General features: G+C 36.4%; 1 protein-coding gene across 1 annotated transcript; it reads right to left on the bottom strand.

Annotated features, from left to right (window-relative positions):
- Nucleotides 1-371: 371 nt before the first annotated feature.
- Nucleotides 372-15,077, bottom strand: LOC109111272 (brain acid soluble protein 1 homolog). Its single transcript, XM_042778336.1, has 2 exons — nucleotides 14,912-15,077; nucleotides 372-2,706 (listed from the first exon to the last, which is right to left on the bottom strand). Exon 2 carries the CDS (start codon nucleotides 2,692-2,694, stop codon nucleotides 2,119-2,121), a length of 576 nt encoding a protein of 191 aa, XP_042634270.1. The 5' UTR covers nucleotides 2,695-2,706; nucleotides 14,912-15,077; the 3' UTR covers nucleotides 372-2,118.
- Between the last annotated feature and the right edge of the window lie 894 nt (nucleotides 15,078-15,971).

Below are 15,971 nucleotides of genomic sequence, written 5' to 3'. Positions count from 1 at the left end.
CTGTGCAAGAACATTAGCATTTCTCTTTCAAATCAAATTCTTCCCGCAATTGTGAATCCTATGCAAATACGATTCTTCTTCCCCTATGCCACATTAAAAACTGTCTAAATGCACCGCTTTTAGTTTATATCCTACATCAAATGTGTCTTCTGTGCCTTTATTGCAGTGTAAAGATAGCTTACATAACAGTTTGGATTTGTTGCAGGTAAAATTAGACCAGTTTTTTTTTTTATTTGTCAAGATATTTGCTTTGAAGTTTTGATTTGTTTGAATCATCATGAGTATTAAAATATATTCAAATGTGTTGGGGAGAAACACAACAAGCCGCAAGCTGTGAGTTTATGAAAACACAAAAATCAAGACGTGTTAGCTGATTTTCAATCTGTTTCTTTCATTTTATTAATGTTGCTCCATGTATACAAGTACATATATCTCAGGTCTTCCATTTTATTTTTTATTTTTTCATTTACCAGGGAATTTTGGAAAGAAAAGGAATGAGAGAGAAAGAAACAGAGAGAAAGAGAGAGAGAGAGCATGTCTGTTAATTCAAATGAAAAATCACTTGTAGCAACATTATCTCCACAGTAACCAAAAATACACAACAAAAGGGCCAACCACTGACATGCAAAACACACACAGCCTCACACATACAGATACACACAACGCTCACATTGTTCTGTCAGCATATTGAGAGATCGGTGTGTGTAAAGTGTGTCCTGTTTGGTGAGTTTGGAGGTCTGGGCTCTCTTTCTCTGTCTCTCTGACATCATGACATCTGCTGCTTTCAAAGTACAGAAAGACCAGAACTCCATTAACACACACACACACACACACACACACACACATGCAGAAAATGCTCATACCATGCATAACTCCATACACACACTCACTTCATACTCCCGGATCCCTCCACACATGTACACGCTTTAAATTAACCTTTAAACATACAATTAAAGGGATAGTTCACCTTAAATTAAAATTCATTTACTTATCTTCATGTCAAACCTGTATGACTTACTTTCTTACATGTAACACAAAAGGAAACGTTTTGAAGAATGTTCACGCTGCTCTTTTCTTAGTAAAGTGGACGGGGACCAAAGGCTGTCTAGCTCCAAAAAGGACAAAATAGCACCATAAAAGCTTCACAAAAGTAGTCCATACGGCTTGTGCACTATATTCCAAGTCTTCTTTAAAATTTAATTAGATTTTTACTCAAAACCTTGCTTGACAGATCTAGTCCCCATTCACTTTCATGCATGGAAATAAGCAGCTCATTTAGCAAAATTTCTTTCTCTTTGCATTCTCTGGAAGACAAAAAGTCATACAGGTTAAGGTCATTTTTAGGTGAACTGTTCCTTTAAAAAAACACTTATAATGTTAACATTCAATACTGTGCATGTGTGTATTTGTGTGTTTGATGCATTATGCATTACACTGATTTAGTTTCCACTGATATGTGAGAAAAAGAGAGAGAGACAAAGAAAATAGGAAAGTCGGGGGATAAGCAAAGACACAATGCCAATCACTAACTAGAAAGCAGCAAACAGGAAATATGAAACATGTATCAGGGAGGCTGGACTACTAATATTACTACTAATGTCACTCACACACACACACACACACACACACACACACACACACACACACACACACACACACACACACACACACACACACACACACACACACACACACACACACACACACACACATATATATTAACCCCACCCACTGCCATCACACTCAAATGGAGGGAAGTGAGATTTGGAGGGTGGCAATGAATAGATTCTATGTTTTTATTCCACCCCTCATTAAATGGAGGTAGAAAGAAAGGTGAGAAGAGATAAAGAGAGAGAGAGAGTTGGGGGCTGGTGGTTTGTATCAAAGTTCAATTGAATATTAAAGATATCATCATAACTTCCAGTCTTATTCACCATGATCATGTCCATCGCCAACACAATGATCAAAGTCCAGCCTGTTAAAATCATTAATGTTAATATTATCATTATTCATAATTATAATTACTGATATCATTTAAAATGGGCGGGCTAGTTTTATTCTTTAGATTTGATCTTGTTTTTCATTTGTCATTATTCTTGTCATTCACTGTTCCGTCTGTTAATCCTGCACAGCGACTGCTTGCTCCTTATTGGGGGCGGGGCTGGTCTCCGTGGTGATTGGCTCTGCAGGGGTAGATTCTTTTGCGGGCGGAGCCTCAGTTTTTTTAGACTCAGCATCGGGCTTGCTCTCCATCACTGTGGCTACAGGAGGGGTGGGATCTTTTGCAGCCTCTTTCTCATTGGCCGAAGCTGCAGCAGGGGTGGATTTTTCTTCTGCTTTGGCAGGAGGGGCATCTGGACTCTTGGCGGGTTCTGCTTTGGCAGCCTCGCTGCTCTTGGCATCAGAAGGTTTAGGAGCATTAGCGTTCGCCGCAGGCTCCTCCTTCTTCTCAGGGGCGGAGCTTTTCTCCTCCTCCTTGGGTGCGGTGGAATTGCTATCAGCGGTGGGCGTGGCTTCTTTGGCGGCCACTCCCGTGTCATTGGTTGTCTCAGTGGCAGCAGGAGCGTCCTCCTTGTTCTCCTTAGGAGCTTCACCTTCTTCCGCCGACGCTCCCTCCGTCTTTGCGTCCTTCTCTTTTGCCTTCTCGTCGTTCACATTGTATCCCTTCTTCTTTTTGCTCAGCTTCCCTCCCATTTTACCTCTGACCTGGGAAAGAGAGAAACATGACAATCAGCACAGGCTGCAATGAGTCAGAATGAGCTCTTGAATTTGCAAAAATGTCCATTTCATCTTTCATTTTAACACTAAAATCAAAAATGAAATCTTCAGCTACCTCTGTTGTTTCTCAAACAGCAGTGTGATTAAATGTTTTTTAAGAAATGGACCCTAGAAAACTCACACATCTACTTTAGGAGTTTCAGATTTCAACAATGTCTCAGACTGTGTTCAGATTTGCCAATATACATGTACCAGTCTGCAAGATGAGATTGTAATAAGAACTCAATAAGAATTTTTTTTTTCATTTAGCTCTTTCCAAATGATCTGAGCTATCATAAAATATTTAAGACTAAACTTTATAATGCTATACCAAAAGGTTTTCAATCTTTTGGATGCCACAGACCCCCAAATATGACCACTTTTAGGGAGCCCCCAACGTTAAAATTGACATGGCTCTATATAGTTTCTTGTATAAAGAAACAATTTATACTATGAAACATTTGCATTATAAATATGCCTAAAATGTTATTTGGAAAAGATTCTATTACATTGTTTTTCTACTTATTATAGTACTGTACAGTTAGATTGATTGATTGATTTAGTGTAATTTAAGTTTTATTTATTCAGTTAGTTTTTCTCTAAACCTTTCTACAGACCATCTAGAATTCCTTTGCAGGCTCCAGATTCAAAACCCCTTGGCTATACTACACTATACTGTACTATACTATACTATACTATACTATACTATATAAAATACTGTAATACACTATCTTATGCTGTAGTGTGTTACAGTATGCTATGCTATATTATTCTAAACTATGTCAACAGTTATCTAATTTATTTCTGGTTTTCATTTCGCAGGAATTTTAGGAAAAAACATCAAAGACAAAGATTTAAAAGAGTTTTCTCTATTGCTTCCTGAGCCATGAGCAAAGAACAACCACTAAGCAATAAAATTTTCCTCTGGGATTAATTTGAATTTGTGGAAATTCAAGTGTAGCATGTCAAACACTACATGTCTTGCATAATCAGAATGACATACTGGGAGAAAAATGTAATTCTTGCCTTTAACAGGTACAAAAAAAAAAAAAACTGTCTGCAAATAAGTCTGTGTAATATGTCATAATGAGAGAAAGCAAAAAATAGGATGAATATACTTCTGTTCTGGAATTATTTTAGTACATACGCCTTAATCCTGAAACAGAGAGCTAATAAAAGCTCAGCAGGCTAAACTCAAATCTCTGAGACAGTCTGTCAAGGTTTCTATCATATTATGCATCAAAACTAGATCATTAATCAGTAATCAGACTCTAGCGCTGATAGTTATCTAGATAGATGGAGGGGTTTTAGAGGACAGCATCTCTGAGCCTTACTACCTGCAATTCAGAACCGCAGTTACCAAGGCAACCGGGTGCTCACGTGACCCATTCCGAATATGGAGCCGTGCGAAACACATCCTCACTCTCTCTCTCACTCCATTCGCCCTGTTGGCTGCTTTAGTGTTCCTGAGCTCAACAACCATCTGTGTAATGACACACTTGCACACACACATACAGTTTTTCTCCAGACAGAAGGAGAGCAGGAATCAAGTGAAGCCAACATGTGAGTTGAGTGTTTCACACACACACATGACAATGGAAACATGGAAAGTCTTTCCTTGCAATGTGTAAGAGAACAATAGACACTATCTGTCCCGTCTCCACTGAGTCAAGCAGACAGCAGCACGCTGTTTCAGCTTTAAACAATACGCTGCAGTGTGTGTGCGTCTCTCTGAGCTGTCTCATCTGTACAGGAGGCTTGAAATTCACTTCCTGTGTGAAACCTGCTGATGGGTAGAAAATTAAATCCTGGTGTTGCTTGTAAACTGTCTATGCAGTGTGTACAAGTAGTTTTCAAAAGCCCCATTGGCAGATTCAAAGTTAAAGGAAAGGATGAACTCCACTTTTGGCTTCTGCTCCGGTACAGAGCAATGCAAAAAGTGTTTAGCTGAGTGGATGACTAAAAATTGACACTCAAAGCATCAATAAATTTAAACCTTCAGATGAAGGTGCAATTGGCTAAGCCCTACGACAGAGCTCTACTGTGGAGGCTACGCCCCATGACAGAGCTGCATCGTAGAGACTAGAGCCCAGGACAGAGCTGCACAGTGGAGATTGTGTTTTTATTTTAATAACTATTTATACTACAATAATTTGAAATGCTCTGCTGCTTATTGTATTGTTTATAACTGCACTTCATATTATATATTTTAAATATTTATGCACTATTTGAAGAGCACTGAGCACATGTAACTGAAAAAATATATATATTGATAAAATAATCATTTATTAGCTCAGTTATTTGGTTTTAAGTCACTTGTATGCATTATATATAAAAAAAATTAAATAACTGTTTTCTATTTTTAAAATTTATTTTTGTTTTATTTTTTTATTTTTTTTAATCCATTTTTGTGGAAACCGTGATCCTTTTTTCAGGATTCTTTGATGGCTATAACTTGTACGATAGTGTAGCTGCACATATATATATATATATATATATATATATATATATATATATATATATATATATATATATAAATGTGTGTAGCCTTGAATCCCAAATTGCTTATGTAAGTAAAACTCCAACACACACACACATTGGGCTCAAGGCAGAGGAGGGGGTTGAGAACTGGAGCAGAAAATCTGACCCAAACACTTTGCTGTAACAGCAGCAATGCATTTTGGAAGCAACACACATTCATAGATTTATATTCAAATACAATAAACTGACATTAGATATGGACAAAAACATGTATATTATGAGTATTACATATTCACTCACATATTATGCTTTTTTCCCCCAGTATTTTGGTATTAGATGCATCTCAGTCAGTATTTGGATCATTTTATTGGATTGTGTTGTGTACTGGCTGAACACCTGTTTGTGTGCTAATCTAAATATTATGGACCCTAAATATATGTGTACATTTAGGATAAAATAAACATGAATGAGTAGAAGATAAGTTAATAAAACATATCCTCATCCAGTAGCGGTTTTTGGCACGGGCGAACCGGGTAGTATCCCGGGGCAGCATTTTTTCATGATACATGGGGGGCGGCACAAGCAAAATAAATAATAATAATCCTCTGCGCCGCCGCCACAACGAAGCAGACTTAGTGGGTAAAAGTCAGTCACACCTCGACTTTCTTCCAAATAATGCACATTTTATTCATAATATTATAAATACAGGCCTATAGTTTCTGCACATTTTTGCCATCATCAGTATCAATCACTCAATATGGGAGCAGATTTCATACAATGACATCATTAATGATTTTGCATCAAGGAAGGCCAGAAAGGTCAGGTTTTAGTTTGTGTTTTCTGTTCTTAGTGCAATAGTGTAATAATTTGATTCTCTTTAGTGTGTTTTCACATTTGTGTGATGAAGGAGTTGTGCTATTTCGAATATTTATTCTATATTTTATTTGTAAATTATTCTTAATATTTTATACTGTTGCTCTCTGTTCTTTTTACATTTTTTATATATCTGATTGTATATATTTTTGGCACATTTATGTATATAGTGTATATTTATTTAAGTTCTAACTTATACTGTCATTTTGTAATTGCAATAGTTAAATAACTGGATTCTCTTAAGTGTGTTTTTCAAATGTTCTAATGAAGGATTTGTGCAATTGAGAAATATAATTTTCTGTTTCACTTATGTTGTTTATTCTGTCTCACTTATGTTGTTTATTATGTGGGGGGGGGGGGGGACGAAGGGGGTCTCGCCCAGGGTGTAATTCAATGTAGAACCGCCACTGTCCTCATCACCCTCATATTTTATAATCATCTGTCTAAATGTGCATCTGCGTGCTTGTATGTTGAAAACAGACACTGTTCTACGTCCACGTCAACATGAGGCAGTGTGGAGCCACATCTTTGAGATGTTTTGGTGAGAACTGGACTTGAGTGGAGGGAGAGGAGAATGTGACAGGTCAAAGTTTATAATTCTCTATAATAACTTTAGATCTGTCCTCAAAGCTCAAATACACACATACACACACAAGCTCTTAACCCTAGAGACTCGAACAAAACACACACACACACACACACTAGCACATTGTTGGCTAGGGCTCAGGCCTCTACGTAAACAGTAGCTCAGGCTAATGAATAACTCCAGAACACTGAGCAGACCGAGAAACTAGAAGCTCCTGTTTTTCGATTGATGGGTCGAGATGATTTGAAGAGTAAATATGCAGTGATGAGTCATGGTATTTATTGTGATTGTGTTTGTTGTATTGATTAATCTTGTGAACACAGATCATGAGTTAAGAGCCAAATGTTGGATGTGCTTTCAGGATGACAGACAGTGTGACTGTTGAGAAAAAGAGTCTGACATATTTCACTCCAGGTAATTATTGTTTTGTTTAATTTCTAATCTTCCCAAACCAAAAAAAAAAAACACTCTTTTTTTAGGCCATAGCTGTGTGTGTCCGGTAAACGCTACTTCCTTCCTGATTGTTCCTGATCAGTGAACATGGTTTAGACTGTTATTAACCATCAGAGAACCATTAACTGCACATGGTGGAACTAAAATCAAAATGGCAAACATGAATTACACCTGCTATAAGCAGTTTATTTGCATTCTTGCAGTGTATAATTCACTAAAGGAGTTATTGTGCAAATTAGGAAAAAGCATGAATGCTTAGATAATTGATAATGAACAAAATTTGCATGCTGTAAATCCCCATCTAACAGGCCACGTCTAAATGCTAGTTAGTGGAGGATGAGGCAGACTACTACAATTTGTCATACTTTATCCAAGCACTTTATTGTTATTTACCTTGTTAAAGCACTCTTCTCTGTTCTTTACTTAATTATTGCTGCCATTATCAGTTGAAAATGTGCACAAACATCACCTATAAAAATTACATTTAATAGTGACGCTAATTGTGCCCATCAAATAGTGCTGTGTCTTCTGCTCTGTAATGATCCTAAAATTTGATTTACTTATTCTGCTAGTACTCTGACATTCAAAAGTTTGTGGCCAGTATGTTTTTTTTAAGAAATCCCAAATTATATTCATCAAAAGTGGCAATGAAGACTTTTACTTTGTTAAAAAAAAATATAAAAATTTCCATTTCAATTTAAAATATAAATTTAAAAATACATATGAATAAATTCTATTCTTTTAAACTGTCTATTCATCAGAGAATCTTGAAAAACGAGTTTCCACAAAACTATCAAGCAGCACAACTGTTTTCAACATTGATAATAATAAGAATTGTTTCTTGAGCGGCAAATTAGTATATTTGTTAATTAGTATAAGTACCATGCAACACTGAAGACTTTAAATTCATCTTGCCATAAGGAATAAATTACATTAATTATATATTTTAAAAATATATTACAACAAAAAAGTGATTATAAATCATAATACTTGTTCATAATATTGCATGTTCTTTAGTTTATTATTCATCAAATAAATGTGCATGAGAGCATAAGAGACAAACTGGTCTTAAAATCTTACCAACACTAAACTAGATAGACAGTTAATGAACTACAAGCAAGAACAAACAAACATCTGTTCAAACCCCCAGTAACTGGAATAACTTCCAGTTTATTGAGTCTAAAATATAAGATAAACCTAGTATGACAGAATGTGCCTTGACTATTCATATTGTATTGTTTTTACAAGGTCCTTAATTTAGGGTTATTTTGTTGAATGTGAAGAAAGTATCAGGACCTTGTGTGTGTGTGTGTGTGTGTGTGTGTGTGTCAGTCCATTTAACTTTGACTGAGGAATATCTACTTCAGGAACATAAACAGTAGAGTGAGGGAAGATTTTAAATGAACACTAATACATTAAAACAGTCTCACAACCAGTACTAAGATAAATATAGTTCAAATGGACAGATAGAGAGAGAAAGAGAGCAAAGAAAACATTGGTTCATTCCAAAATCCCTGAGTGTGTTTCAACAAGAGTGTTTGGAAGTCCTGAGGTGGTTTACTACCTCATTTGGACAGTGTCTTGAGAACTGTGAAAACTTTGACCTGGTAAAATCCTTCATCCTACACACACACACAGCCATCTCTCAGGATGGAAATTGCTCTAATGAAAACAACGGCGAGGGAACATAAACACCACTGGCAGACAAAAACATGCTCGCACACACAAAGACCTTGAGATTCTTTCTTTAGCAGTGCACAGACTCCACATTATTCTGATGAATGTTTAGCGGCTCACTGATGGTAAAATGCACTTTGACTTTGAGTGTATGTGTTTGTTTGTGTGTGCGCGCATGTGTGTTTATTTAAGGCTGTCATGGCTCCTAAAAACACCCTCACTGGAGCCAGCCTGAGATAGTAACACACACACACACACACAATCCCTGAGCCTCACCCTGAGCTGCAGCCTTGTGTCTATGTGTGTTTCAGGATAGTGGGAGATTTTATTGTGTTGTGTCTTTCGAGTACAAACATCCATAAATGACAGATGCTTGATGAATGAAATGAAATGTGAGCTTCCTCACTTGAGCATACACATGTAAATGTATACTGCACACTGATGGGTGTTTCTTCAAATATGGCCATTTTTAATTTGTCAACTAACAATGTCAACATATGTGCATTACAGAAGAATCCTGTTTTTCTTAACCAACAAATGGCACTTCCATTGCATCTCAAATTCTGTATTGTGTTTGATAACATAATGTTGTGGAAATTACATTTTGATCATTTTTGAAATAAAAATGGTAGAATCATTTATCTCTCTACAGCTAATTTATGTATATACTGTATGCATTTAAAATACATATTCACTTTAAAATAATATTTTTATACTTTTTGTGTAATTTTACAAAATGAGCTTAACTGAAAATTACTGAAATGCTCTGTTCTTAATTGATATTTGTTGATCTTTCTTCAAATATCTTAATTTTTAATATCTTAACTTAATAATCTTGATAATATCTTAATAATTTTAATATTTTAATAAAACAAGTATGCTAATTCTATTAGTGACAAAATTGCTGGTTGTGATTGAAATGATACCACAACCGAGGGATAGTCAACATAAATAATTTCTACACAATAAATTTCAGGCTTTATTTAGATTGTCATAGTTTTGATTTACATAATTTAAATTTGAATGTCCAGCTTAGGGATAAGGGTAAAACAATAGAATGTATACATAGAACACATTTCAAAAACTGCAATAAATAAATGATGAAGGCGTGGTAGAATATTTCCTATAATTTTCAAGAAAATGTTGAAATCTTAAAAAAATAAAATAAAAAAACCTTTGGGACATAAATATGCTCACAGTTGAAGAAACGCCCATATATTTTTATTAAACATTTTTATTGCACATATATGTGGTGTTTTTAAAATACATATTAACTTTTTAAAAGTTTTTTTTTTTTTAAAAAAAGGCCATATATTGTCTTAAATATCTGAGTTTTAGGCTTAGTCTAAACATAATCCACATATCACCAGGAGAAAACAAAAACCGACACATACAAATCCACACAGTGTTTAATGTTTTCATTCTTGTGGGAAATTTGCTGCCAAACAAAAGGCGACTGCATTGTTCATTAGGCCTTGATTATAAAGTCGATGTCCTGAACACAGCACAAGTGTTTTTTTAAATATGCCTTCACTCCAGTCTGTTCCTTCACAAGGTTCTATACTCTAAATACATAATGATACCAGACTACATTTATCGCTCTGTGACAGCTGACATGTATTATTATTTGATGTCTTTTATACATTTATGTATGTGTTTTGGTCATTGTCAGATTTAGCCTGTTCAATGTTGTCATCCAGCACTAAAGCTGTGTTTTGTGTGTATCTCTCTCCAAGGGACTATAACAGACAGGTGGGGTCAGTGGGGGTCTGGCCTTTGATTGGCTGTTGCCGTAGGAACCATAGGAGAGCTGCCATTCTGGCTCATTCTTACACTTTCTTCAGGTCATCACCATGGCAACCCAGAGAGAGATTCCGTGATGAAACACACAATATCAAAATTAAGGAATCTGAGCTGCTCCTTACCCAGGTAACACATAATCATAGGAATAAATAAACACATGAAGTTACCCTGCATCTTGTGGGTTGATATAAAGATATTTTGAAGAATGATTCGACTGTTTTTATCCATACAATGAAAGTAAATGGGGTCCAGTGTTATTTTGGATCTTTTGGACTTGTTGTTTGGGCTTGACTCATGAAGCGATGCAGTTTATGGAGTTAATAAAATAGGCAGGTGCAGGTCACTATATTTTGGTATGTGGCTTATTTCCAAGATAACATTCTTATTTGTTGTTGGTTTTTTCTATAAATATCTGACAACAATAATGAGTCAACATCCTGTGATTTCATGCACTGCACATACAGAAAAGACACAACTCTGAAACGCATTTAAATACATTATTAACAACTAGTTTTTCGGTTTGGATGAATTCACACTGTGTAGAGTTTCTGTAAATGTGGTTGTCACTACCTGCTTTATGAGTCAATTCGGTTGTAGAATGAAGCTGTCACTCCCATTACTGAACAGTGTGTATACAGAACAGGATTAAGCACTAAATGACAACCGAATTTAGTTGCAGTGTGAACGTATAGCCATAATTTTAAAAGCCAAATAATTAATCAGAAAAAATGCAAAAATGAAACACTACCAGGCACAGTGGCTCAGTTCTACTGCTCCTCATAAAGCCACCAATCTCCTTCCACACAGTGCACACAGACCACAAAGCATGATGGGACAGAACCTGACTAGTGACTGACACTAAAACTTATCAAGTTCTGCCAGCACAACTAAGGCTGCCTGAGGAAAACATCAAATAATAAAAGAATGCTCCACTAATCTGAAGTAGTTAACAATGGTGTGACAGAATGGGTACGTAGACTTTGAAATTCTTTTTTTTTTTTTTCTTCAAAAGTTTAGTGACAAGTCCAAAAATAACAGTGATTTTGAATGCATCTCTAATTTGGGATGTCTCAGATGTTCTTGAGTTATCTGTCCCCTTCAATGATCTTCCTCAAACAAACAGACACACACTCAAAGCTATGCTTGGCTGAGCTGTCTCTGTCTCTGTCAGTGCCATCCTGTCTCACTGCCTCCTTCCTGTCTCTCTTTCTCTGTCTTGCTTTCATGTCTGTCCTGCTCTTCTTCTGACAAACACTGAAAACGTGATCGCACTGAATTCACAATTAGATTTTAGAGCACTTGAGGTAGAACACTTATACATATATTCCGTTGCCATGATGTTTCTAGGGAGTTTTGCCTGATTGCTAGGATGTTGTGAGTTATTGGCCAACAGGGATCCAGGTTCAAATCCAGCCTGGTTTATGTCTTGATTCCACTGGCTCTCTCTCTCTCTCTTCCACTTTCCTCAGGGATGTGATTTTTCCATTTTTATATGGATTTCCATATTTTCTGACCTAAAGTATGAATTGCCCAAATCTGAGTGAAAAAAATGGTGGCATTTTCAAGTACATTGACTTTATTTCAGCCAGGGTCCAAAATTAACATCCAACAAGCACCAAGCAAGTAAAAACAGTGTTGGCAAGTATATGTGGTGAAATTTGCAAGCTGCCCAATAATTGGCTTCTGTATGTTTTACAGTGAAATGCGGCACTGTGTTTATTTACACGTGAGCAGCTGAAGATTAAGAGTTCTGGAGTGGCTCGGTTCACAGTAAATGCTGCATCACACGAACTTCATCTCTGAAAGTTTGGGTCGCTAAAAACGTGCATTTAAAAAGGCAACATCCTTATCTTCCCAAATTTGTAATCAGAAACAATTATAAATCCATTGTCAGCATTATTATTATTATTATTATTATTATTGTTATTAAATACTTTTTTAAATTATTATTTAAATAGTTTTTTTATTTCACAATACAAAGTAGTATTGTGTTTTAATTGATAGTAATATTTCTTTATTGATTTCATTTTTATCATTTAATTATTTTTTTATTTTTTATTAATAATAATACATTGTTGTTGTTGAATGGGCAAAAACATTTTTTCCTTCTTTTTTTCTTCAGCTGAACACATGTCTGTTTCCTTTTACTGTCCTGTAAATAAATGCAAAAATTCTAATTCAAAATCCATTCTTAGCTCTTTGGCTGAAACTAGACTGATGTGCACTGACTCAGACTGTAAAAATCCTCTTACAAGTATCTGCGATCACCTGAGCTAATACAGGTCTTTCTCACTCTCACTGCTTCCTCCTGAGTCCTGCTCTCATCTGCTATTGCAACACAAAAGTCCAGCTGGGCTTGAAACTGGGCGTCTCGCACTGACATGAATCACCTGACTGCTCTTCATGTTTCTGTGGGTGACCTAGTCCAGGGAATCTCACTCATCTTAAACACACATTTAATCAAGATTATTGCTAATTCAACTCATGAAGCGCTCAGAACCAAAACTACAGATCTGGAAATGTTGGCACTCACTCATGCAGCTTTAATAATGTTTTTGGTGGCTGAGTGGCTCCTGCATAAGTTGGCTTCAGGCTTCTCTGCCTTATACAAATGCACTGGACACATAAATGAGACTTGAAATGATGTAGATATTCATTTATCGCTATCACTCACTCTCTCTCTCTAGCTTCCACACAGAGAGGGAGAGATGCTATTTCCATAGTGTAGCAACCATTATAACAATGTGTGTCATCAATCCAGTTCACGGAAGATCAATAATCAATACCTAATATGTTTGAAATTGTTTTACACTGTACATTTTTATTGCGCTAACACCTAACTCTTTATTTTGGTAGTGTTCTGAACATTTCAAAGTCAACAATTTGGCAAAAGCATACCTCAGTTCTCAGGCAAAATCACCGCTCAGTTCTCATGTTGATTTGATGTTTCCAGGTTTTAACGCGTGACTCATTCAAGCGGCGGTTTATTGGTCCGTGTGAACGTGAGGATTATGATCACATGGTCAGACTGTTTGTTTTTTATTTTCCTCCGTGCCATAATATAGGCTCTTATCCAGAAGGGGAAAAAAGCATAGACGACATTTGGGCGGAGACGTTTTGCACGGTGATATTTCAGTGTGCGGGGATCTGAACTATAGCCCCCCCACCCCCCACCCAAGAGAGGCGAGCACGAGCGCACGGTCACTCGGTTCATTGTCTGCAGCATCGCCGTGAAACTTAAACTAGATTCCTCTACAAACGGAATATTGATGAACACAGCTGCAGAAAAATAATATTTAAATCATAAATACAGTTGTGCATTAGTAGACAATGTGAGAGATATATGGGGGTAAAAGCATCAGTTGTCCATCCACACCCTACGCGCAATGCGCATGTGCTCTGCAGAGACAAAGGATCAGGCAATTACGATTGTAGCTTGAAATAATAAATAAACTAAAAAAAAAGGCGCGTTGATATCGAGAGAAAACCCCTGTTCACTGTACATTAGAGAGAGAGTTAAGAAACTGTCTCTTTTGCATTGTATTGCATCACAAATTGTAAAAAAAAAAAAAAATGTAAGAGTATAATTAATTATTAGGATTTATATTGTGTATATTATTTATAAGCTTCGTCTCCGAAATTATGTGTGTGTGCGTGCGTGTGTGGGTGGGTGAGTGTGCGCGCACGCGTGTGCACCAGTTAGACAGCGCTGCAAAATGTGTGCCAGCTCTGACAAAAGAGGACGGTGGACATAAATCAGTAAACAGTAAAGAGCAGCATTTGCTTTCGAAACGCAACCAAAACCATTACTATTACCACATAGAAAACATGACTCTGAAAATTTATAATAAACGTATACATTCGCTTTATTCGAACATTCTTTAATTCACCTTATGAGCAATTTTCATTCAAATCTTCGCTTTAAAATAATAATAAACAGCGAGAAAGCTGCGGCATGAAGGCGCAGAGACAGCTCTCGTCTGTTCAGAACACGCCCCTCTCCACTCCGTTCATCTGCGTGAATTCCGTGCCTTATTTATTGAAATCTTTACGTGCATCTCAGAAATCATAAAAGCTCAGATAATTGATACTCCATTCGCCCGCTGAATGACGTGCTGAAAGTACACTTGATTTGGATACTGCCCCGGTTCACTACCGTGCGCTCTGTCTCTCCGAATGGGAGCCGCTCTTATTTATCAGAGACGCTCCAACTAGACAAATTCTTCATGTAGCTGAGGCAGAGTGTTTATTTAATCTACTAAAGGATTGAAAGACTCTTACCGTCGGCGGTGGACTTTCCTGTCACTCCTTTCTCAAGTGTGTGCTGTTTTTCCCAATGTCTTTTTTCCCGTGCGCGTGGATTCGGCGGGGTTTATTGGGGCTGCTCGGTGTGTGTCTCGCGCCGCATTTCTCGCGCGCACTCTCGTATTCGGTTTGGGGGGGCGGGGGGCGCGCGACGCGCTGCGATCCACTGAGGATGAGACACGGCAGCGCGCCGCACCGTGATCAAGTCGCGCAAAAAAATAATAAAAAAGGACAAGGATCTTGTGTTGTGACTTCTCAGAGGAATTAAAAAGCAAAATAAAGTTACAAAAATAAGTTGTTGTTCTTCTGTTTTAATAAGTGGTTTAGGAAGATCTTCAATGTCTTGTGAATCTGGTAGTTATAATTCTGTTCAGTGTGTGATGAATTCAGAATGTTTCATTCTTAATTTATACCAGCTAAAATAGAAATATAATCCGTTCACGTAAACACGCTCGTGCGAATGGGAGAGTAAAATGCTCAAGCATTTTTTTTTTTTGTAATTTTTAATTTTTTTTTTTTTACTTTGCGCGCCCTCTGGCGATATCAGTTTATAATGTAGCGTACATAGATATTATGAGGTGAGTACAGAGGTGTAAAATACAAAACACCAAAAAATTCTAATGATAAATACAAATGCTGTCTATTAATAAACCTTATTAGAAAATAGCAATGGAAAATATAACGTGCTTAAGTAATTATTGTTTTGCTCAGATACTGTAATTAATTGTGTAAAATTACAAAAGGTGCATAAGTGGTAAGGTTATTTCAAGTCGGGTAGTCATTCATTCTTAATCTTTTTTATTGAACTTTTACAATATTACCATGATAAAGGTACAGGTGAATAGAAAAAAAAAAAAGAGTCCCACTTCATGAGTAGCTACTTATTTTAAACACAAAATAAACATAAAACCATCAATACATGCAAATAATCAATTACATGCAAATAATTGACACATACATGAATTGTATATTTCGTTCACAAACGTTTAAAATAATCAAAAATCCTTTCTTTTGAAAAAACAAAATTAAATACAAC

This window comes from Cyprinus carpio, chromosome A2 (assembly GCF_018340385.1).
Source record: "Cyprinus carpio isolate SPL01 chromosome A2, ASM1834038v1, whole genome shotgun sequence".
In the NCBI taxonomy this organism is placed as follows: Eukaryota; Metazoa; Chordata; class Actinopteri; order Cypriniformes; family Cyprinidae; genus Cyprinus; species Cyprinus carpio.
The sequence above is the reverse complement of the archived record's forward strand: the minus strand, read 5'-3'. Positions and strand labels throughout refer to the sequence as shown.

What these genes read in the sequence shown, in the direction of transcription:
- LOC109111272 (XM_042778336.1), bottom strand. Translation starts at nt 2,694, where the DNA reads ATGGGAGGGAAGCTGAGCAAAAAGAAGAAGGGATACAATGTGAACGAC.